The sequence below is a fragment of the Pollicipes pollicipes genome, unplaced genomic scaffold (assembly GCF_011947565.3).
Source record: "Pollicipes pollicipes isolate AB1234 unplaced genomic scaffold, Ppol_2.1 Scaffold_4740;HRSCAF=5597_pilon_pilon_pilon, whole genome shotgun sequence".
In the NCBI taxonomy this organism is placed as follows: domain Eukaryota; kingdom Metazoa; phylum Arthropoda; class Thecostraca; order Pollicipedomorpha; family Pollicipedidae; genus Pollicipes; species Pollicipes pollicipes.
Window position 1 is genome coordinate 30,730,650 of NW_023596545.1, and position 24,236 is coordinate 30,754,885.

General features: G+C 59.3%; 1 protein-coding gene across 2 annotated transcripts in view; it reads left to right on the forward strand.

Annotated features, from left to right (window-relative positions):
• Nucleotides 1-24,236, forward strand: part of Rbm13 (RNA-binding motif protein 13) — an 82,382-nt gene that overhangs the window by 15,176 nt on the left and 42,970 nt on the right. For both annotated transcript variants that reach the window (XM_037221506.1, XM_037221507.1), the window contains exon 6: nt 5,930-6,112. In XM_037221506.1, coding sequence (XP_037077401.1) covers nt 5,930-6,112 — 183 coding nt within the window. The remainder of the gene's footprint in view (nt 1-5,929; nt 6,113-24,236) is intronic.

A 24,236-nucleotide genomic window follows, 5' to 3' on the forward strand; every position in this document is an offset into this window, starting at 1 on the left:
CGACGAGCGGGGACCGGCGGGAGAGCGTTTTGCTGAGACAAATAGCGACGCGCTTAACGGACGGGGCGCCCATCGCATTGCTCCCTAATGCGGTGCACTCGCGCCAGCCTGGACTGGGGAAAGCCTCATCAGCGGCTTCGGGAGCGGAGGGACGTGTTCGCCGTGTCTTGTGCCGCATTGCGGCGGGCCTCGTCGCTATGTTGCGTCACATCGCGCTCGCCCGGCGAACCAGATCACCTCCCGCTCAAGCACCCGGCCAGGTACCGTCACATGTGTACACCGTGTGAAGTCGTGGCGTGCCTGCCTACCATTTGGGAAGACTTTACGTCTGCCTGCCGTGTCAGATAACGCCAGCCCTTCCCGCGATGCCGGGTCACGCCCAGCCCATCCACCACACGCCGAGTATCTGGCTTCTGTGCTCGTCCGTCCTGTTATGTCCCGTCTATGCGATTGGTGGGTGGAGTCATACAGTGTCCACCTGCCTGTCCGCCGAGCCAAATCCCGTCTACCCGGCTACCTCGGGTAGGAGGCCAGCTCCTCCCACGCTTAAACGGCAGGTCCGGTGCCACCCCGAGCCATGGGGTGTGTCCCCCCCCCTCCCTCCCGCCGCTTCATCCGCCCATAAGGAGGTCGGTCATGCTCTTCGCGTTAGGTCACCCACGGTGGCCGCGTCACACCGCTCACCACAGCAAACGACCAATCCCGCGGCCCCCCCCCCCCCCCCCCCCCATCCATCCTCCCACGCCTCATGTCAACTCCCCCACCGCAAACCTGCCCATCCTCACCATCTCATGTTAGCTCCACCGCCTCCAACCTGGTCACCCCCACCATCTCATGTCAACTCCACCGCCGCCAACCTGCCCACCCCACCATCTCATGTCAACTCCCCCGCCGCCAACCCGCCCATCCCCGCCATCTCATGTCAGCTCCATCGCCGCCAACCCGCCCATCCCCACCATCTCATGTTAGCTCCACCGCCGCCAACCCGCCCATCCCCACCATCTCATGTTAGCTCCGCCGCCGCCAACCCGCCCATCCCCACCATCTCATGTTAGCTCCACCGCCGCCAACCCGCCCACCCCCACCATCTCATGTCGACTCCGCCGCCGCCGCCAGCCCGCCCATCCCCACCATCTCATGTTAGCCCCGCCGCCGCCAACCCGCCCATCCCCACCATCTCATGTTAGCTCCACCGCCGCCAACCCGCCCATCCCCACCATCTCATGTTAGCTCCACCGCTGCCAACCCGCCCATCCCCACCATCTCATGTTAGCTCCGCCGCCGCCAACCCGCCCGTCCCCACCATCTCATGTTAGCTCCACCGCCGCCAACCCGCCCACCCCCACCATCTCATGTCGACTCCGCCACCGCCAGCCCGCCCATCCCCACCATCTCATGTTAGCTCCGCCGCCGCCAACCCGCCCATCCCCACCATCTCATGTTAGCTCCACCGCCGCCAACCCGCCCATCCCCGCCATCTCATGTTAGCTCCACCGCCGCCAACCCGCCCACCCCCACCATCTCATGTCAACTCCGCCGCCGCCAACCCGCCCATCCCCGCCATCTCATGTTAGCTCCACCGCCGCCAACCCGCCCACCCCCACCATCTCATGCCAGTGCCTCCGCCTTATCGTATCCCGCACGCCCCTTAGGACACCAGCTCCCCTCCACGTGTGGCTACATGGCCGCCACATCAGGATATAACGCGCCATCATATCAGGAGGGTCACCAGCCGCTACATTAGGAGATCTCCGCCAAATCAGCTCTCCCTTGGGGCGCGTGAGGATGTCATCTCGCTGCCAAATCGAGTCATCCGCCCCAACATCAGGTTATCAGCCCGTCACCACGTGTGGGTATCACCCTATCACCACGTCAGGATATCACCCTACCATCATTAGGATGTCACCCCACCATCATCAGGTCATCCGCCGTCACATCGGCGGATGAGCTTTATTGAAAGGTCACCTGCTTTGACATCAGGCCACGCTACCGCACCACCAGGATGTCACCCTCTCGTGCATCAGGTCAGTTCGCCACCACACCAGGAGGTCACTGGTCAACGGTCACCATCAGGTCATCCGCCACCACAGGGCGGCATCCCTTTACCACATCAGGGTGGCACTCCAGCAGTGCGCCGGGCGGCCGTACTGCCGGCTCGTGTCGGCACACCGAGAGGTCATCCCGCCGGCATGCCGGGAGGTCATTCCACGGGCATATCGAGAGGTCACCCCACCGGCATACTGGGAGGCTATCCCACAGGCATACCGAGACGTGATCCTGTCGGCATACGGGAAAGTCATCCCACCAGCATACCGAGAGGTCATCCCGACGACATATCAAAAGGTCATCCCGCCGGCATACCGAGAGGTCATCCCGCCAACACACGGGGAAGTCATCCCACCGGGATATCGAGAGGTCATCCCGCCGGCATACCAGCAGGAGTTCCCGTTGGCATACCGTGAGGTCCCCCTGCGGCATGCCTAGAGGTTAACCCGACACGGCAATAGGTCACCGTGCCTCGAGACGGAGAGGTCACCCCCTCCCCACATCAGGAAGCCATCCTGCTGCAACACCAGGCCGTCTTGCCGTTACATCAGTAGTTCAAGTTGGTCACGCCGTGGCGGGAGGTCACCCCGCCGCCACATCCGGAGGTGACCCCCGTCCGGATGGCCCCGGTGACCCCCGTCGGCCGGGCGTCTGGCCGCCGTTGTTGACGGCGAGCCGCGGCCTGTGGCCGGCTCATTTGCCGGCCGGCGGTATTGGTCTTGATCTCCAGCCGGGTAATGCCGACCTGAGCTGCCTATTAGGCGCCGACCGGCCGGCAATCCGGCCTCTGATCACCCCCCAGGCCGACCCAGCGACACCGGCCAGACCCACACTTACCCGGCCGCCGTCCGCTGCCGTGTTGTGGGGCGCGGAGGCCGTGCTCTGGCTCTAGGCGCTCTTCTAACGGCATGAAGGCCTTAGCAGTGTGCGAAATATGACCAAACTGGCTACACTGGTTGTTATGCTACTGCTTGTTTTATTGGCCGTAGCTGGTAGTAGCGAAATATTGGTGTGGAAAATACTAATCCACGCTACTCCGGTCAGATTTAATTGATGGTGTCGGGGCCAGCGAAGTGATGACAGGCGCGTGGGACCAATTACCACCACGTAGCTGGGTCATATCCGAAGCCGGGGGACCGGCCACCCGCGGAACTCTCACAAATTGGTGTGATCAGTGCATTGGAAAGTCGATCCTTCATCAGAGTAGCGGGTCGTCTGGAGCGTGTGTGGGACGGCCTCCGGCCTCCGCCGGTGGGCCTAGCTTTTCCCACCCGTGCCGCGGCTTTGCGTCTGTTCGGTTTGTTTGGTTCTGCCGGGTCGTCTCCCTGTCGGCGCCTGTTGATAGATCTACGTGTGCTGCGGTCGGGTGTGCCGCCATTCGGCCTGTGATCGCTGCGCCACGCCGTATTGCTGTCCTGAGCCGCTGTCCTGCGCTGCTGTCCTGTGCCGCTGTCCCCTGCTGCTGACTTGTGCTGCTGTCTTGTGCCGCTGTCCTGCGCTGCTGTCCTGAGCCGCTGTCCTGTGCCGCTGTCCTGTGCTGCTGTCCCATGCTGCTGTCCTGTGCTGCTGTCCTGTGCTGCTATCCTGAGCCGCTGTCATGTGCTGCTGTCCTGTGCTGCCGTCCCGTGCTGCTGTCCCATGCTGCCGTCCTGTGCCGCTGTCCTGTGCTGCTGTCCCATGCTGCTGTCCCCTGCTGCTGTCCTGTGCTGCTGTCCTGTGCTGCTATCTTGAGCCGCTGTCCTGTGGTGCTGTCCTATGCCGCTGTCCCGTGCTGCTGTCCCTTGCCGCTGTCTTGCGTCGCTGGTCTGTGCCGCTGTCCTGTGCCGCTGTCCAGTCCCGCTGCCCTGTGTCGCTGCCCTGTGTCGCTGTCATGCGCCGCTGTCCTGTGCCGCTATCCTGTGCCGCTGTCATGTGCCGCTGTCCTGTGCCGTTGTCATGTGCCGCTGTCCTGTGCCGCTGTCCTGTGCCGCTGTTCTGTGCCGCTGTCCCGTGTCGCTGCCCCGTGTCGCTGTCTTGTGCCGCTGTCCTGTGTCGTCCTGTGCCGCTGTCCTGTGTCGCTGTCCTGTGGGACTGCACCGCTCCCGACCGAGCCGCGGCGCGGGCTGGACGGCCGGCGGCTCCAGTAATAGTGCGGACAAGGCAGTCCACTGGCGCTAGGCCCTGGGGACAGAGGTCAGGTACGGGTACGGCCGGCGGGCCATGGTGCCCGGCCAGCGTGCCGCCGCCGCTGGGGACAGCACGCACCGGCCGCCGCCCGCTGGACACCCAATAAACCGTCCACAGCCGCCGAGGCCGAGATCAGATAACCGTGTTGGTGACGTGGCCAGCCACCTCCTCTCGTCGAAGCTCGGCGCGCCCGACTGGGCCTGCTGTGTCTGCAGCCAAGCGGGCCGCCCGCGCGGTCTCCGGCTCCCCGCCGCCAAGTTTATGACTCCTCGAAAGGCCATACCCGAAAGATCACACCCTAAAGATCACACCTTAAGACCCCAAGCCCGAAGGTCGCCATCGTTAAACGCAGCCGGTCTCCAAACTGGTCCGATTTATGACACGTCATGCCCCGCTATTTATGCGTCAAATAATGATGCCTTGGCGCTGTCCCGCGTGTGCACGTGCCGTTCCTCGACCGTGTCATTTACCATCGAGCGTCTGGTGCCTGGAGAATGTCCAGTGATTGTCGTGAGCTGGAAGGGTAGCCGCGTGGTGGGACCGGGGACGTGGAGGGGCTCGACGAGAGGTACGGTGTACTCCGGTATACATTCCCTCGCGGCGAAAATATCTTGGCTCTTGCTGTCCTGCTTCCGGTTGGTGCGGGAGTTGATAAAGTAACGTGGAGTTTTCTGGTTTGTTTTTATCATACACTTTTTTACGTTTTAAGAACGTGCTTGTGTCTACGTTTGCCTTAGCTGTATCGCGCCAGACACGTGGAAAGTATGGCAGGGGTCTGAGAGAAGCGTCAGAGTCTGAGAGGGGTATCAGGAGTGTGATAGAGGCGTCAGGAGTCTGAGAAAGGCGTCAGGAGTCTGAGAGGAGTGTCAGGAGTCTGAGAGAGATGTCAGGAGTCTGAGAAGCGTCAGGAGAGTAAGAGGAGCGCCAGGAGTCAGAGAGGGGTGTCAGAAATATTGAAGGAACGTCATAATTGTGGTACGGGCACCATGAATGTGAAACCGGCGTCAGGAGTGTGAGAGGGCATCAGAAGTGGCCAAGGGTGAAGGATGTTGCATCGCCAGGAGTGAGAGAGGATGCCAGTGATATAAAAAGGGCGTCAGTAGTTTGCGAGTCCAAGAGAATGGGAAGGTCGCCACGAATGCGGTGGGAGCATCACGGGTGTGAGAGAGACGTCAGGAGAATGGGCGGGGCGTCAGGAACAGGGTATACGTATCAAGAGTATAGGAGGGACGACAGCAATGTGGGAGGGTTGTCAGTACTGCGGGAGGGCCGGTAGGAGCACGGGAGGGCGGTCGGCTCTGCGCAGTGTTCGGGCGCGTGGCGTCTGTGCCGTCCGACCCCGGTGCTCCCGAGCCCATCGGGGAGTCGTGTGGGGGCCTCCCGCGAGCCGTAACGGTACGCTTGCCTAATAACGTGCGCCCGCTCCGTGTGGCGGTCATGCCAGTGCGCCGCCAAACTGGCGCGGCTCGGCCGCTCGATGTGAGCCGGCCGGCGACGCCTCGTGCCGCGCTCCCCCGCCTCCTGCTCGTGCTCACGGCAGCACGCTGCTCCGTTTACTGTACCTCGAGCGCTCTGTGCGCAGAGGTCGGTGATGTCTGATGCTGCTCACGGCTGTGCGTGAATGGCGTCAGGGTCCTCGGCCGGATCTGATCCGGTTCCGAGTGGGCGGCTCTGGGCCGCTGTCAGGCTGACGTCCACTCTCTCCGCGTGCCGACAGGGCGGCGTTCCCCAACCGGCTGTGGGAGCGCGTGAAGCTGTCGAAAAACTTCGAGAAGGCGCTCCAGCAGATCAACGAGAACCTCATTTACTGGCCCGGCTTCATACAAACCAAATGCAAACAGCGGCTGGTGAAAATCCACCAGTACCTGGCGCGCATGCGCCGGCTCCGGCTACAGCGGCAGTGAGTACCCGTGTGTAGTGTGTGCGTTCTTGGCGGGCGCGCGCCTCACAGGCGTCGGCCGTCGCCGCATCGTCCCTGCGGTTGCACCGTCTCACATGCGTGGACTTTGGGCCGGACAGGTGTGTCGGTTGGCTCCTACGCAAACTGACGCCGTCTGCGGGACCCGGGACGTCACCCGGCGTCCCAGGCCTGGGACGTCACCCGGCGCCCCTGGCCTGGGACGTCACCCGGCGTCCCTGGCTTTGGACCTCACCCGGCGCCCCGGGCGTGGGACGTCACCCGGCGCCTCTGGCGTGGGACCTCACCGGGCGCCTTCGGCGTGGGACCTCACCGAGCGCCCCTGGCCTAGGACCTCACCCGGCGCCCCGGGTGTGGGACCCCACCCGGCGCCCCGGGCGTGGGACCTCACCCGGCGCCCCGGGCGTGGGATCTCACCGGGCGCCCCTGGCCTGGGACCTCACCCGGTGCACTGGAAAGCGAGTCAATAGCAACAGTGGTGCCTAATTGCCGCCGGCCGTCATGACAATCGGCCGACACGCGGCGCATTGTCGACCAGGTGAGCGTTCAGTCCGAACTTTCCATGTGCACTCGATGAAAGAATGCCACTGAAGACTCGTGCTCAGGCGCCATGGTTCCGGCGGTTCGTCGGGTGGGTCAGGCTCACTCGCGCTGAACAATGCACGCGCGAATGAGCACACGTTGTCGCGCGGACGCTGGCCGGCGGTCTGGGGCAGTGCGGCCCGAGGCAGGTCGGCCGGACGCGTCCTCGGGCGACCAGGCCGGACCGTTGGGGTCGGGCGACCAGCGGGCTAACCCGGTGTCGGGGTCTGCTGCCGACCAGCGGGCTAACCCGGTGTCGGGGTCTGCTGCCGACCAGCGGGCTAACCCGGGGTCGGGGTCTGCTGCCGACCAGCGGGCTAACCCGGGGTCGGGGTCTGCCGCCGACCAGCGGGCTAACCCCGTGTCGGGGTCTGCTGCCGACCAGCGGGCTGACCCGGGGTCGGGGTCTGCTGCCGACCAGCAGACTGACCCGGTGTCGGGGTCCGCCGCCGACCAACAGACTGACCCGGGGTCGGGGTCCGCCGCCTGTTAGCAGACTGACCCGGGGTCGGGGTCTGCCGCCTGCCACCCGTGGCGTCGCCCGAGGCGCCGGCGGCAGCACTCTGAGTCCCCAGAGGGCATCAGATCGGATCAGATCGCATCAGATCGGCAGAGGGCATCAGAGCGCTACGAGCACCGCGGGACAACCCCGCCTCGCGGCCCATCTTGTGCCACTGGTTTCGGCTCTGTTCAGGCGCTCGTTAATGCCATGGATGTTGAGCCGGCGCTGCTGACCTCAGCTGCCGATGGCGCGTCTCAAACTCAGCCGGCTCTCAGGCCGAGCCGGGGGCGGTGAGCATCGCTGAGCCGCGGCGTGCGCAGTCCCAGCTAGCGGGCAGGCCCGGCGCCGGCCGACCCTGGCGCGGTGAGCCGCGTTAAAACTCAGCTGCCATGTGTCTGAGGGCGAGCCCCGCGCGGCCGGAGCGGCGTGACGTCTGGAGCGGAGCCCCGCGCGGCCGCCGCGGGGTGGCGTCTGAGGCCGAGTCTCGCGCGGCCGCCGCGGGGTGGCGTCTGAGGGCGAGCACCGCGCGGCCGCAGCGGACTGACGTCTGGGACCGAGCCCCGCGCAGCCGCAGCGGGCGCTTAGGGTGGAAGGACTGAATACACCGGCTTTCTCCTTGCAGTCTGTCCAGTCCTTCTCGTGGGACAGACGAACTGCAGCAAAACTCTGTTAAACACCTGTTTCACTGACTAAATGGGAATAATGGGTGTTTCTTATGTTCCTTCATAGAATGACTGCGCTGACTGTCAATGAGATCCTTTTCAGCCGGTCGTCGTTGGCGGAAGGAGATGGAATCACAAGTTGGTGTAAGGAATGAGTTTAGTTGAGGTGCATTGGTGTAGCTCGTCATATGATATGATATAACTCGCCGTCTGCTTCATTGTATAACAGTTCGAGGACGAAAAGTTATACCTCAATTTATGTCGGCCGGAGGCATCTTGACACGACTTACGTGGGTAGATTTAATTTTACGTAGCTGCGCACTTAGATAGATAGATAGATAGATAGATAGATAGATAGATAGATAGATAGATAGATAGATAGATAGATACATTCGCTCAAGCGCGTTGTGGAAAGGCGTCCTGAGGAATAGCTCCTGAGCGACACAAGAGCGGACCCATTGGCGTGGGTGTGGAGCCAGACGCGCTGACGGGCGCCGTCGTGACGCCGGCTCCTGGGCCAGCCCCTCAGCCCGCTCCAGCGGCGGCGGATCAGCGCGGTCCAGGCCCGGCCGGCGGGACGGCGCCGAGCCGCCGCCGGCCGCTCCGCCGCTGGATCGCCGACGCCTGCCAGCCGCTCCGCCGCTGGATCGCCGACGCCTGCCGGCCGCTCCACCGCTGGATCGCCGACGACTGCCGGTCGCTCCGCCGCTCCGCCGCTGGATCGCCGACGACTGCCGGCCGCTTCGTCGCTGGATCGCCGACGACTGCCGGCCGCTCCGCCGCTGGATTGCCCACGACTGCCGGCCGCTTCACCGCTGGATCGCCGACGACTGCCGGCCGTTCCGCCGCTGGATCGCCGACGACTGCCGGCCCCGGCCGCCTCTGATATGCAGATGAGACGGCCGCCGGCGACGGCCTGTCAGCGCTGCCACGGCCCACGCCGGCGACGGCCTACGGTCGGGTCCAGCGGCGGAGGGGCGCCGCCGGAACGGGCCGCCTGCCGGGACACGGAGGCGCGCGCCTATGGCGGTGCGGCGGTGGTCCGCGGGTGGCGCTCAAATGACGCGTCATTGTCCAGCAGCGAGCGGGCCGCGTCGTTCCGCCGACTGGGACACGTTCGTCCTCACCGCGGGGACAGAACGGAGCGTCGCTATCGCCACACAGCACACGGAGCGGAGGGCGTCAGTGGCCCCTGCCAGGCGAGCTATAGCAGTGTTAAAGCGAAGTAAAGCGAGTGGAGATAGGCTAGTCATTGAAACCGCGGTATGCATTAGACCGATTGAGCCGATGATTGGCCCTGACCCCCTGAGTTCGCCTGGGCTGTGTGGTTGCCACCTCAGCGAGGGCGGGACCGGAGCGTGGGCGCGGCGCCGTGGCGTGACACCTCAATCCCACTCAGTATAAACACAACAAACGTCACATCCGTCTGCTTTCGTCGCTAGCCCTCCCCGTTCGGCGTAAAGACGTAAAGCGCCAACCGCTCAGAGTTGACGCTTTACTCGGGTCGGGTCGCTGGGTGCTGTGCTCCATCCGTGTCACTCGGAGTCATGCTCGGTCCGGGTCGCTCGGAGTCATGCTCGGTCCGGGTCGCTGGGTGTCGTGTTCAGTCCGGGTCGCTCGGAGTCATGCTCGGTCCGGGTCGCTGGGTGTTGTGCTCGGTCCGGGTCACTCGGAGTCACGCTCAGTCCGGGTCGCCGCGCCGTTCCGCACGGGCCGCGCGCCGCTGGCGTTCGCCCGTCCGTCTCCGGGGATCGGAACGGGCCGGCCGACTTCGGTGTCGGCGGCGGCAGCGGCGCGCATCGGACCGAGTGGGCCCGTTTTTCGGCCGACGCCATGCGGACCGTTCCGCGCGGATGACAGCAAGAGCAACGGCAGCGGCTTCGGCGGCGGCTTCGGCGGCGGCGGCAGCGACGGCGGCGGGCGGGCGCACGCCCCCGAAGGGCCAGCTGACCGATTAGAGGGAAGGGAGGGATGATCACAGAGGAGTTAACGCGATCATACGCCCGTCAGGCTGTGCGTGGAGTCCTCGCTCTGTGCTAGTGAGTCGCGTGGCTCGTTTCGTCATGCGTCGTTCGGCGTCGCACGGGGGCCGTCCGGTGTGCTGAGCAGCACATCGCGGTGCGTCGTGGGCTAACAAGCGACTGGTGTCGTTCCGTCGGCTGGCTTCGTTACTATCCGTAACGCGGTTACTGGCGTGAGAGATTGTTGGGCTATCAACTTAGCTGCCCCGGAATAGCTGCGTTGCGGGTCTCAGAATAGCGCAGAGTTCGTCATTAGTGAGATGGCGTTGCGCTACTGCCGGGCCTGGCCGAGCCGAACCGATGGCAGCCGGGCCTGGGGACTCGCCGTGGGCTGAGTCGGCAGACCTCCCACGGCTCCGCCCCGCGCGGCCAGGGGAAGTTTTGCTGCCGCCTGCAGAGTGACCAGCGAGCGCGGCCCAGGCTCCCGCGCGCGCGGCGCAGTGACGACTCGCAGCCGTGCTGTGGCTGACTCGCAGCCGTGTTGTGTCTGACTCGCAGCCACCGTGTGGCTGACTCGCAGCCGTGGTGTGGCTGACTCGCAGATTTAGTGTGGCGCTGACACGCCCGGGGATGGCGCTTCGTCGGCTCGCGCGTTGACCTGGCCTCAGGCTGCCGCTGCACTCGGCCGACGCGCGGCTGGGGGACGGGGTCACTAGGTCCGGAGAGGGGGGTTGATTCGGAACACGTTGGCCCGCCGGCCGGCGTCGCAGCGGCGGACGGGCGGCGATCGGTCTGCTGATGACGTGCACGGCCGGCCAGCGGCGGGGATGACGGATTGCGCTGCCGTCATCGATCGGCGCGCCAGGTGGGCGCCACCTCACAGCCGGCGCTCCGGCACAACCGGCACCACTCGGAGGACGCTGTCGCTGGCGGTGGTGCAGGCGCTGCGGCGCTCTGGCCCCCCGTACTCTGGGACTGGGCGATCTACGTGCTCAGAGCTCAGGGCTCAGATCTAGAAGCTCAGATGTGCCTTTTGGATAGTCGCGGGCGACGATTTGATGGGGCTCTCGCTGTTGCTCTGGAAATAACTTCTGCCCGCGGCGGGATATTTTGAATCGAAGCTCTGGAGGGCTGTGCCAAGGCTGGGACACCGCGACCCTCGCTCTGAGCTTGTTATGAAGGCGTGTAACAGCGATAATCACAATCATCTCTTGCGACGGCTGACGTTGTTGGGGGCCGTGGCCTTGCCACGCGCGTTAGGTGCACCGCAGCCTTGCCGCGCTCGTTGGCAGAGCGCCGGCCACTCCGGTGGCCCTCAATGCAGCGGGCGTGGTCAGCCGGCGAGCGCAGCCTCGGCTCGAGCCGTGACTGGGGCTGATGCACTAGGGACTGCGACTGATACATCAGTCTGCCTCCGTTTCGAGGGACTGATTACCAGCCTGCCTCCGATTCTGGGGACTCCAGCCCGTCCGTACAAAACACGGGTATGGTTTGCAGCGGGCTGTAATACCTTGCAATGGAAACAAGATCAGCAGTGGGGCGTAGATCTCAGCGGATTGATGTCGTGCGGGTGTTTTACTGACTCAGACACTGTGAGAGCGTGCATTGGTCCACTGACAGGGTATCTGCGCGTTGCTCGGCAAACCAGGCACGTCCACCGCCAGCAGCGTATTCATGTGCACGAAATGTCAATAGCTTTGGATGGGAACTGTAAGCCCCAGACGGAGACATTCAGCGAGGCTGCGGGGTACCGGGCCGATCCTCTGACGGCCGCCGCTGGGGTGGGCGCCGGGGACGGCCGGCGGCGGCCAGGTCCGCCCACCGGCGCCACGGGCGGCGAGGAGCTGCTGCCGGCGCCGGGTGGCTCGGCGGCGCGCGGCGCCAGCTCGGCGCCAGCGCGGCGCCAGCGCGGCGCCAGCGCGGCGCCGGCCGGACAGGTCCGAGCCCCGGACTGGCGGCGCCCGGCCCCACCTCGCCCGGCGCTGGAGGCTCGGCCGGGCTCGCTCCGGCCGCCAGCGGACGGGGCGGGGGCCGGCGCCGGCGCCGCGGGCTGGTTGTTGAGCGATGCGACGCGTGCTATTGGTATACACGGCGCTGATCGCGCGCGTGGTGGCGGACTAGGGTTTCTGCGCGGCATGCACCAAAAAAAGGCAGAGGTAGCTATGGACCAAGTTTGGTGCCCGACTTTTGGAAGGCTGCGTAAGATTTGCCGCACAACCGGTGGCAGGCGTTGCCTGAGAAGTCGCAGACTTGGACTGGAGTCATTGTTGGACGGACCAGTTGTAGGTCACGCTGTTGTCAGCCGCTAGGTGCGCTGCAAGAGCGTAGGACTGGTATGCCGAGCGGGCGGGCGATTCGACAATGTCACGTGCTTTCGTATGATAATCCGATTGTGAACTCATCAGCCTGCGAGCCAGGCCGCATTAGCCCGGCGGCTGTGACGGTTGCTGGTGCCGCTGGCTCGCTCCCTCGCTCCCTCTCGCGCCCATCGTTGCCCCTCTGCGCCGTGGGGGCGCCGCCGTCGGCAGTGGGCCAGCTGTGTCAGTCAGCTCCCAGTCGCGGTGCACTGTCCACTCCTCCGGGGTCCCGCCATCGCCTCACTTTAGGCTGTGAGGGGTGTTATTTGTGACGGTCGCCGCCTGTCCGTGGCATTAGTAAGCGGGGAGTTCCTGACAGCGCCTACCGTAGTTTGCACGGCTGGGTGTGCTCGGGCTGGCAGTGGTCGTCGCGCCGGATGCTGCGTCTTCTCCGGGCGTACACAGCGTCAGCGACTCTGGTGTAATGTGGACGGTGCGCCAGAACTCCAGGACGATGCTCGACGTCCCGTCCCTTCTAGACTCAGCATTTTACGCGGATCAGCTAGACCTGGATCAAACTAATTTAAACTTCCAACGGCTTTGAAAGCTCAGCGTTTTCCATGATTTATCACGCTATTATTACGCCACGCAGGAAAAGACCAAAGCGATGCGATCACCGGATTCATTTGCGCCTTGTAGTCTTAATGTGTATGTTTTTTTATTTTGTTCTTTGTTATAGGATTCGGCCAGAGGCACGTGCTCGGACTAGTCCGCCAGCGTGTGCCGGCCTGTGTGGCGTGGCACGTCCCGGGAGATGTCCGCCTCGCGAGCCCAGGGCGCCTGTCCCGCCGTGTGCCGAACGCGGCGACCGTGATCCCCCGCCACAAACCTCTAACGGCAGACTGTCACCATGCCTCAGATTTGCTCCCAAGTTGTCGTGTTTGGTGCTGGGCGGCCGGAATTTGACCACGAGTTGGGCTCGTAACGTCGAAGTAACGCCGAAGCCGGCGGACTTCTTTGGCGTTCCATTCCAAGCATGTGTGTGTGATTCACACATTCCACATTCCAGTCACACATTCCAAGCATGTGTGTGATACTTTACGAGAGGATGAATTATCCGAAATTTAAGTACGCCTCTTGGCACTTAGCCCCCTTTCAGTCGCACGCCTTTGGTTCTAGGATGTTAATTGCATTTGAGTTCTGAGACGGTGAAATTGTGATATGATTTTACTGACGTTGAGTACGATTGAAACCAGCTGGCACCTGAATTATGGCAGAAGAGAATCCTTCCCTACAGTACATATATGCGAGTGTGGCACAGGGCATTGACTCAACGCGATGTTGCGTGATATTTTTGTTACTTCCACACACCACATAAAAATGGCATGGAATGAATGCCTCAGACTTGTTCCTTAACCTTGTGCGAATGACGTGACCGACATTGATGCAGCCGAAATTTGGTGTCACGCTCATCAAAGCAGGCTTTCACACACCGTGTTAAAAGGCACCGAATGCTGCTCCATAGCTTTAAGGAATGACATCCATGGTCTGACCCACATGGTTCCCCCATCGTCGCACTACCAGGCTTTGCCTCTCTCCCCCACCGCCGTGCTACCAGGCCGTGTCTCGCTCCCCCCACCGCTGCACCGCCAGGCCGTGCCTCGCTCCCCCATCACCTCGCTCTCCCACCGCCCTGCCACCGGGTCTTGCCTCGCTCCCCCACCGCCTCGCTCCCCACCGCTCTGCCACCAGGTCGTGCCTCACTCTCCCACCGCTCTGCTACCAGGCCTTGCCTCGCTCCCCCACCGACTCGCCACCAGGCCTTGCCTCGCTCCCCACCGCTCTGCCACCAGGCCCTGCCTCGCTCTCCCACCGCTCTGCCACCAGGCCTTGCCTCGCTCTCCCTTCGCCTCGCCACCAGGCCTTGCCTCGCTCCCCACCGCTCTGCCACCAGGCCTTGCCTCGCTCCCCACCGCTCTGCCACCAGGCCTTGCCTCGCTCCCCCTTCGCCTCGCCACCAGGCCTTGCCTCGCTCCCCCACCGCCGCGCCGCCGTCGCGATACCATCCGCCACCTCCCCTGGGGTGGGTCGCCTGATACGCACGCGGCGGCAGCGCGCCAACCAAGGCCGCCGCCGCCGTCTCTCGCCATCTGTGCTTACATCGGCAGTTCCCGGTCAAGGTCACGCGGCGGCGCGCCCCGCCCAGCCGTGTGTGCGGTCCGCGCTGCGTCGCCGGGTTTGGCCGCTATTTGTTGCTCGGAAATGGCCTGAGGCCGACCGATTGGATCGCTGTAGATTGGCTTGTTTCCGGGCCTGGTGCGCCGGAGCCGCGGCGCTCCAACTTTTCATCAATTCGTTTCGAGACTATTGACGCTGCGGGCCGCAAAATGTCCCATAATTGAGCTGGTTTCGTGGCCTGGATGCGGGTCCGTGGGAGACACGCCACTCCGGACTTCGGGCTCCCGCTTCGCGGGAGTCGAGCTCTGTGGGCGATGTAATGATCTAGCGGTCAGGGTTTCGACCTGTGCTGACCGCCGGGCGCTAGGCGGCCGCGTAGCCCGTGATCTGCCTCCTCCACCGCGGCCTGCTTCCTTTCTGAGACCAACTTGGCTGCATTGCGGGCTGGACGGCTAGCAGCGCTTCACCCTCGTTTTTTCTAACATTGTGGCGGCCTCGCGCTGTCAGCTGCGTTGCCTCGAGTGTCTGGTTTGGAGGAGAATGTTAGTTGCATATTTCGCTTCGCGCGCTGCTCTGCTGCGGCATAGTTGTATAGTCACGCTTGCGCCGCCATGCCGCGTCTACGTCAACTCCGGAGGTTAATTACACAACCCGGGCCTCGCGGGCAAAGTTTAATCGAAGGATTTCATTCTACTTTAAGTGCACGCTGAACTGCAGTCTCCCATACATGTGTGACATTTGTTTGTGCGCCGGTCAGATGCCGTGATCTTAATATGAGTATGCTGGCATCATCGAGACGGTGCAAGGGAGATTTTCCTGCGGTGAATTTACCTTAAAAACGTCAATGAAATACAAAAGTTATGTAATGTCTCTAAATTCCGTGTAAATCCGTGTGTTTTTCAGTCGGTGTTCACCACATACTTTGAATTGAATGCTCGTGTTCGCTTGTCCCCGTGTGTCGCCATTTCCGACTGACCGAGTGTCAGCGACTTCCGCGCCCTTCCCGACGTGGCGGTGCCGGGTCTGAGAAGGACGCGCGGTGCTGTGCTCCTCCCGACAGCAAGTCAGGGGGCGTAGCGCCACACACCTTCACAAACAGATGCTTCGATGAAGAGCGGTGCGTCTGTTGTTAGTGTTACGCCGCCCACCGTCACACCGCCGCCAGTGGCAGCAGCGACCGGACCGTTACCGCCACTGCCACCGCTGGACGGGTGGCTGCCGCCGCTCCAGCTGCGCACAGCACAGCGGCCGGCGCCGGCGCTGGCCGACCGCACCAGCGCGAGGCGGGCGGCCGCGGCGGCGGGCGGCCGCAGCGGCGGGGGCGACAGCTGGCGAAAGCCGTGTGTACGCGGCGGCCGCGGGCGACCGTGTTTACTCGGCGCGGACGGTCAACAGAGGGCGGCCCTGTCATCCTCGCCGCCGACTGTGACGGGCCCACAATCGGCCGCCCCTCCCCTCCGTTCGCCTGCCCGCCTTCCCCCGCTCGGTGGAGTCAATAGGGATGCCTCCGTCGGCGCGACAGGCGTATCAGCGCCGCTGAAAATGCGGGGTGCGCGCGCGACGGCACAGCCCGCCCAAATGGCATATCAAAACGCCCATGCTGACAGGCTGTCACGGGATGGCGCGTCCGGCTGCGGTATAGGAGTGCCGTCCTGACAGGCCGTCACGGCACAGTCTGCCAAACGATTGTGTCAGTCGTCGACCGGGAGGGTGTCAAAGGACGGCCTATCCGAACGTCAACCTGAAGGGCGTCAGAGGACGGTCTGTCAGAACGCCGACCTGGAGAGCGTCAGAGGACGGTCTGTCAGAACGCCGACCTGAAGGGCGTCAGAGGACGGTCTGTCAGAACGCCGATCAGGAGAACGTCAGAAGACGGTCTGTCAGAACGTCGACCTTAAGAGCGTCAGAGGACGGTCTGTCAGAACGCCGACCTGACGGGCGTCAGAGGACGGTCCGTCAGAACGCCGACCTGACGGGCGTCAGAGAACGGTCTGTCAGAACGCCGACCTGACGGGCGTCAGAGGACGGTCTGTCAGAACGCCGACCTGACGGGCGTCGGAAGACGGTCTGTCAGAGTGTAGCATCCGTCAGACGTCTGACCGCGCCAGTGGGGTGCGGAGCCCCCGGGCCAGTGATGCACTTGGGTGTACGAGTGACCAATGATCGGGCTCCGTAGTGGACGGGTGCCCGGTCCCATGGCTGCGGCCCTTGGACGGCGCGATGGACGATGCCTTTTTCGGCGTCCGGCACAATGTTGTTGCCTATTTCCCTCGGGGCGAATAAAAACCATGCTCTGGAGGATGGTCACGTGCCGCTAATAGCATCGCAGCTAAATGTGACCATTAGCCGGCTACCTGTGCGCTCTATTAGGCGCGGAGAAATAAATGGCTACGGGAAGGCCCTAGATGTGGGAAGTGCCCAACGGGCTACAACCCCGTTTAGAGCTACGTCCGGGCAGCAGCACTCTTCGTGGTTGCATTGACCCTGGCACGGTGGTTAAAGGCAAAAGTTACCTTGGTTAGCCTGATCTGCCTGCCGGCGATTCATGTTGTGCGAGGCTCGGTTCAGCGCCCCCTGACCGGGCAATGCCCTGCCCCCCCGTCCCCCCCCCCGTAGGTTTCTGTTATCTTACACCAAGCGATTCCAGCGAGAGTGCTGAAGCTATCCGGATTTTTTATGACCATCAATTTGACTTTGCCCAACAAAATTTGGGCACGCCAACTCCAGGCTTGATTCGTGAGGCATGTCTGAGCATGCTGCGGTCTGTTGAGAGGCGAGCATCTGCAGGTGGCGTCCTACCGATGCAGACCAGCATGCGGTTGTGGGCGGCGTATTGCCGCGATGAATCAGGTAGCGATCTGATGCCGAAGTTTTTGCTTATTTAGTCATGAACTAAAGATATATACCAGGGCTGACCGCGTACCATATACACGAAGGCTGACTGTACACCGCATACACGAAGGCTGACTGTACACCGCATACACGAAGGCTGTGTGCCGACTGCCGGCCATGTGTTCGATGTTAATGACCCAAGCTGAAGAGCCGGGAGGCGCGGGTGACAGCAGCGGGGTCCTCGGAAAGACAGTGTGGGGGAGCTAAAGCCCCCGTCGTAATCAGGGCGATTTTGAGCACGCCAGGTGTTGACCATCGCACGTGACTACCGCATCCTGGCAAAGTTGATGTCTCCCGGGATCGGACGCATCAAGTCGCGGGGACTGCTGGACACGACGATTAGGGGAGGGAGGAGGGGGCAGCAGATCTGTGGTCTGTATGCGCATCAGCGCAACCCAAACATGTGTTTTCCCCAGCGCTGGCTACGTCATACTTTCGTCAGTCATTTGGGCGTCGTACCATTGACAGAGGCAGTGCAATGCTTGGGTCAATATGCGCTGTTTGTGTTAACCCTTTTGCATGCTCTCGCACCGGCCCCTGCTTTGAAGAATGGTTACCTCTGGTACCCCAGCCAGAACGTCTAAATATAAAAGGAATGGTGGGGATTTTAACTTGGTGTGTCGGTGACGCAGTAAGGTCAGCTTCACCACACTTGGGGCCGCCCCTCCCCTTCCTCCTCCCCCGCACAAAGTGCACCATCGTCGCCATTCGAAGTGTTTCCAAATGATGCAAACTGTGTGGAAAAATGTGGATTCAGATCGCGAGCTTTCGTGTGAGGCATTCCATCACAATAGGCCTGGCGGATTCCAATATGTCAGAGAAGGCCGACTGCCCCCCCCCCCCCTTCCTTGGATTTGAAGCGAAACGCGCCGTGCGCAAAAGCGGATGCGATCTTAAGAACAACGGAGCGCAGTGTGGACATACGAGCTTATATGTAACTGGAACGCAAACCATGCAACTGGTGTGAGTTACTATACTCATGCGCGTACATCGGCGCTCGCTGTGCAATTCAAGCAGCAGCATTTGTCACCGGTTTCCAGCCCTCGCGCCTGACAGCAAGGAATCGCTGTGTTCATGTCTGGCAATCAGCTCTGATGACACCGTTCAGTATGGTTGGTGTCATTGCACGAGCAAATGATTTGAAGGCCTCGTATCTACTTGGGGAGCTCGCGTACGCGATGTTGATTTACTGCGCTAGCGTAGCCAGTGCGGGCTGGTGAGTGTAGATAAATTGACCACAGACGCTGATAGCACTGGACTGTGTACTGCAGGAGACTTGCCGACTGGTAAATGAGCTAAGACCAGAACAGGAATTGGGACCACGATAGCGTTGTAGTTTTCATAATTTTATAGAATCATATGATAAGTGACAGTTTTCGACAGCTGACTCGTACTGTGTCCCTATAAAATCAATGTTTCACATTTTGAGATGTTGAGGCAACCATCATGTACAATGAAATGAACTCACTTGCATCTTTTGGCACGTTTTGAGCGCAAAAGACTGCTCCATACCACGAAATTTCAATATTTGGTAAATAAACTCCTCGATATTTCATCGTCTGGTTACGTCATGAAACGTTTGTATGACGTCGGAGTCGTTTTCAGATGTCCTTGTGAGGTTTTCCGCTACCGGACGTGTGCCTTGAGCACTTCATGGCTAATGAGGCAAGGGTATTTGCGTGACGTTTGTATGGCGTCATGAATGCCTGTGTGACATTGGTCTGCACGAAGTAGTCTGCACAAGCTCGCGGGTGTCACGCTGAGAAACAAAAGAGTTGTAATCCTTTTGAAGGGCATGGCTATGACCTGCACCGAATGATCTCCAGTATCTTTCTCAGTTCAAAAACCTATACTAATTGGGAACACTTCTTTTAACTGCACACCATCTATCGGCATTCCATTCAACCACCCTGCTACCACTAGACGGTGGCACCGGCGTCAAACTGGCGGGTAGTTTTCAATGCCAGTGCATCGCCGGCAGAAGTAGTTATAGGCAAAGGGCATAGCGTCCCGTTTTCTTTTTATCTTTCCCCTTTCTGCTCACTTGATGATGGCCACCGTCGAAATTTCGTGTCTACCACTAAATTTCGTGTCTACCCATTCTTCTTCTGATCTTCGCTTATGTACCGACCTACAAGTCTCCATCAGCGAACAGTGAAATGCTATTAGGCCTTGAGGTCATTTATTTGTGCTCAGGCACAATATCCGTCAGCGGCGTGACGATTCAACAGTTTTATAAAGCCCTGGTGTAGCTGTGAGTGAAAAATACCCCGAAGACCTCAGCCCACGGTAAACTAGCGAAGCTGCCGTTTTTCCGTTCCGTCCCTAGCAATCGTGTCGACCTGTGCATACACGCGTCGGGCATGAGGTAGACCCGGGGTTATCTAACTGCACTGTGAACGCACGGTTTTTGTGTGTCTGATATGTTTGATCTCCTCCGTATTCCAGTTGTGAATGATCCTAAGAGGGCGGTTCCATCGTCTTGCAATGCCGAAGCGTAATGCATTCTTGTAGCTGACGCGCAGCGGCGGCGCACGGTGCGATTGGCCTGCGCTGAAACTTACGGACGTTCAGCCGCCATTTGGTAGTCATGGACGTTTGAAAATCTTAAGAACATATGAATGATGCATGGGACCTAATTGTGGTCATCTATAAATCAGTGAATGGGTCATACATATTTTAGGATGTTGGGGCGCTGGCTGGCGGTGTCATAGTTAGCGCTAATGGGGCCTATATCGTAACACGAAGCCACCTGCCCGACGCTTTCATCGCAGTACAGAGCAAGGGTAGCGCTCTCTGTCCGGGACAGCCGCTGATTCACGTCTTTTTAGCGCTTGAAAAGTGCATTTTAAACAGGATCGTTAGTATTCTGATTAGTGGTCTTTGCATGGAAACGGACGACAAATCACGTCGGGCCATCTGGTGTGGCGGGATTTACATTTATAAACGGCGATGGATATATGGCCGTTTGGGCCCCATTCTTTCATCAGTATTTCGGATTTGCATGACGGATGCATTTCTGGCTCGAAAAGGGATGGTTCTTATGGGAAGGCGTGCGACGTGAGTAAAATATGGACTCAACCATTTAATTCCGCTGGCGCGAGCAAATTATTTGCGTGTGCTGTAATCCAGGCGCACGCTTGCACAAGGCGTTCAAGACTCCCCACAGGTGCGCAGCTTTTGTGAGCCCTTGCAAGTCATACCTTTGTTAAAAGTGGAGCTGTTCGGCCAGCGTACACGGTTTTTTACCAAAGTCACCCACTGTACGATGCATGCACCATGGTAAGTACACACCATGCAAGCTGGTTAGCAGGCAGGCAGGGGAGCACGCGAGCGACATCGCCCCGCATGGCCGTGCAGGCGACATTCCTATATGACTCGTGTTCAGGAGCCTTGTGTTACTTATAATTAAACTTTGAATTGTGCCTGTAGCAGTTTTTGAAGTGGGTGCATTATTCTGGCCACTTGGCCAGGTAAAGTTTTGTTGAATGCCTCGGGTTGCTGCGTGAAACATGCCGCCGGGTCTGCCGTCAAGCTGAGCTGAGATTAAAAGGTTCCCGGACTTAAGCTGGTGCACATTCAAAGTTAAAGGTTGCACTTGTAGAAAATTCATGGGGAATTAGCAGTAAAATGTTTTGTTTTTTCTCTCCTGGTGCGCGCATCTTTTCTACATGTTGTTTAACCCTGACGCTGCCATGCAGGGATTAGCCAGGAAATGTACGTCTGTTGTGAATATAACTCATACAATATTAAGTTGAATTACAAAAAAATACGAGCGGTCTGAAGCGCGATGCTTGATATTTATCCACATGGAATCACGAAGCCACCACTGAAGCTTGGCGCTAGCAAGCGCACCTTCTCCAAGTGTTTTCCTGTCTGTTCAGCGCACATCGTAGAGCATCCCTCGACTCCTGCGGCCGCCCGACCACAAAGGCATCCCTCGCACGGCAGGACGGGCCGCTCGCTGAAGTTGATCCAGTGCTTGCGGGCTCTTCGCTTACACTACACCCTTGGCCCCCCCCCCCCCCCATAGATGCCTTTCTAGGGTGGTGAGATCCGGCGAATGTGACAAACCGGGGGGAAATTGGAAAAGGTTGGAATTCGAGGCGAAATTGGACATTTACAGTGATATTTTTGGGGGGGAAGACACCCGGTACGTTTACGAAGTTGTGACATTAAGATGAGCGGGCTTGGCGAGTGGTTCAGTCGTAATTTTAGTTGGGCATTGTTTCAGTACGTTGCGTCATTTTCAAATACAAAAGGCAATTGTCTCAGTTCTGGATTTGTTGGGTTCAACAAGGTTTGGGAATCAAAATCGTTCGTCGGTCGTGAGAAAGATGAAATTATACTTTTGTTATTGAAATGGCGCCCTTGTTCGAATACACATTTTGTTTGAAAGAAGGAAGGCCTCCCTTGATGGAAGGAGAAAGCATTAGACAGTATGTATCTTCCTGTGCCATGGCATCTGATGTATCTTGGGACCTCGCCCACCGCTGGACAGATCATCCAGCGGCGCTGCGTACGAGCCCCGAAGCGGTCACATTCTCGACCCGCACTGACGTGGAAATGTTAGCTGGCTGTGGAGCAGCGAGTGTCCGCCCGGGCCCTTGGTGGCCTCGCCTCAGCATTGTGCGGGACTGCGAGATTGTCTGTTGAACCGGGCTGCGCAATGTGGGCTGTGAGTTCGGCGTAAACGCAACAAGTTTTGCGTGGTGTATACTTCTAACCCAAAGCCACTGATGCAAAGTATTCTGAACACAGCTATGAAGAGACTAGTGCGGATTTCAAGTACAGTATTTGTACACCTACAGCAACAATAAAGTCCCTTGGCGCTAGTTCTGGAACCGTAGACTGTACTGCAGCACAAAGCTGCTGTGCGGAACAGTCCTGATCCCGGTGCATGCGTTCGGCAGCAGACAGGCCAGAGGAGTGGAGTGATTGATGGCCGGCCCATTCGTCCGACGGCGTGGTGGTCAAATTTGACCGGAACCAAAGTGAGCTTCTGTGTGATCCGCTCTGTTCGCATATCAGACGATTGAGTGTTGGGCGCACGTCGCCATTTGGATTCGGCAAGGTACGCGGCACATAAACGAAGGAATCGGTTACTGCATCTAATTTTATCGAAGGGCTTAGTCGGAACCGTTTGATTGGACGCATTTCTGGAATCAGCGCCCGCACTTAGTGGCGCTTGTCACGTGATGCCCGACACCACCATCCGATCGTGAAATGCCGGGTTAAATGGAGCATGCCACCTTTTGTACTTTTCACTTGTTAGATCAAACGCGTTTGGTTGGATTGGTAAGATCGGTTTTCTCGAAATCCTGCTGAATAGCTCAGAATTTTTATTTGCAGTGGCCTCTCCTGGTCGAGAAATCACATTAGACTCCCGAATCACCACTATGAAAGTAATGCATTTCATCCGCCTTGTTTTTCAGCGCGTCTGTTCTGTAATGCTTGCAACGCTAATTTGTATTTGTGCTTGTGTAGTAAGTTATACGGAAGCTTGGAACACTCCTTTTAAGGAACCAGATATGCAAATATCAGGTTATGATTCCGCGAACTCAACGAAACGATACGCTGGCCTCGGTTTCTACCTTACTGGATTTATGGCATCTACCACAGTGGCCCTTTCCGAAGCGCACTTGCTTTGGGAAACGTAGTATCACATGGTGTAAAGTGACGTTCTGATTCGAACGACAACCAATGCGCTTTACCAATCAGTAACAAGTCAACTTGCCCAGGTTAACCAAGCGATAGCTGGTCCTTGCCACCCGCTGTGCCAATCACAAAGCTCATCCGTACTATCATTCGTCGTACGTAGTAGTAGAGGTGCCACTTTTAAGCCCGCAGGCACGCAATGTTCGAGTCAAAGCAACTCAAAAGTGGTATTTCTAAGCCGTAACAGCTGAGAATGGTCCTCAACAGATCCTGCCGTCGCCGTGAGGAGGGCGGTCGCGACAACTACAGTTGTCGTGAACTCGGGATACATTCTGGGGCTACCAAGAAAGGAAGAAGTGTGGCGCTGTTGCAAAGCGTTGACAGCATAATTCGGACTTGAAGATAATTGCATTTCATATTTTTTATTGATCTTGATGGTGCTGTAGTGGCACTGCCCGTTGTTGCCACTAGTTTGAATTATCCTAAGATCTCACCACAGCGTGGTATTGAAAAATCTCCCAAAGGTGGCGCACTCCCTTAAGCGCCGGATTTTACGGCAAAATCTTAACGCATCGCGACGCTTGGCACTGCACGTCCTTTCCTGAGGGTAGGACCCTCTGACGTCACATGACCTTTACCGGACCCGCCGCCACGCCAGCCAGGGCCAAATTATGAGGACATAAATCGAGCCGGACCGTCCTCGGCACCAGTAACTAAATCGGAATGCGGGCGCCTTAACCGACTGAGCTATTGAGACGAACTACGCAGGGCAAGGGATGGGAAATACCAATTGTTGTTTTTGTGAACGATCTTTTTATTGAGCGAAACAATTTAAGCACCTCGGGAATAACAGAACGACGTATTTAGAATGAATGAGAGCAAAGTGTGACAAAGTATATTGCCCATTTGATGTTGATAAGTTCGCCGAAATTACTATCAGGAAATACGATAAGACCGCAAAACTGACGTTTTGGGATATCATGGACCGAGTTTGGAAGGAGCGACGCCTCGTGCGGAATCATGTGACCTAAATTAAAACATAGAAAATTACCACTTACGTACCAGAGCGTCCAGGACGTGAAATGCCAGTGAATATGTGGCTTCAGCCAGCTAAAATACATGGCTAGTTGTGGCCGTGTGTTATTGGAATGGTACCGAGGTGTTTATGATTAGCAATGCATTCAAATATATTGGTGCCTCGGTCCATCCTTTTCTGCATGAATGTCTCACACTATACTTGACATAAGAATGTACAAGCTAATTGGTTATGCTTTCCTGTGCTTCATTCTAAATATGTCACCCTGTTATTCCGTTGGTGCTAATGCTTAATCCCAAAGCTGCCCACAGCATACCTAATATTTGTTCCCTCGAATA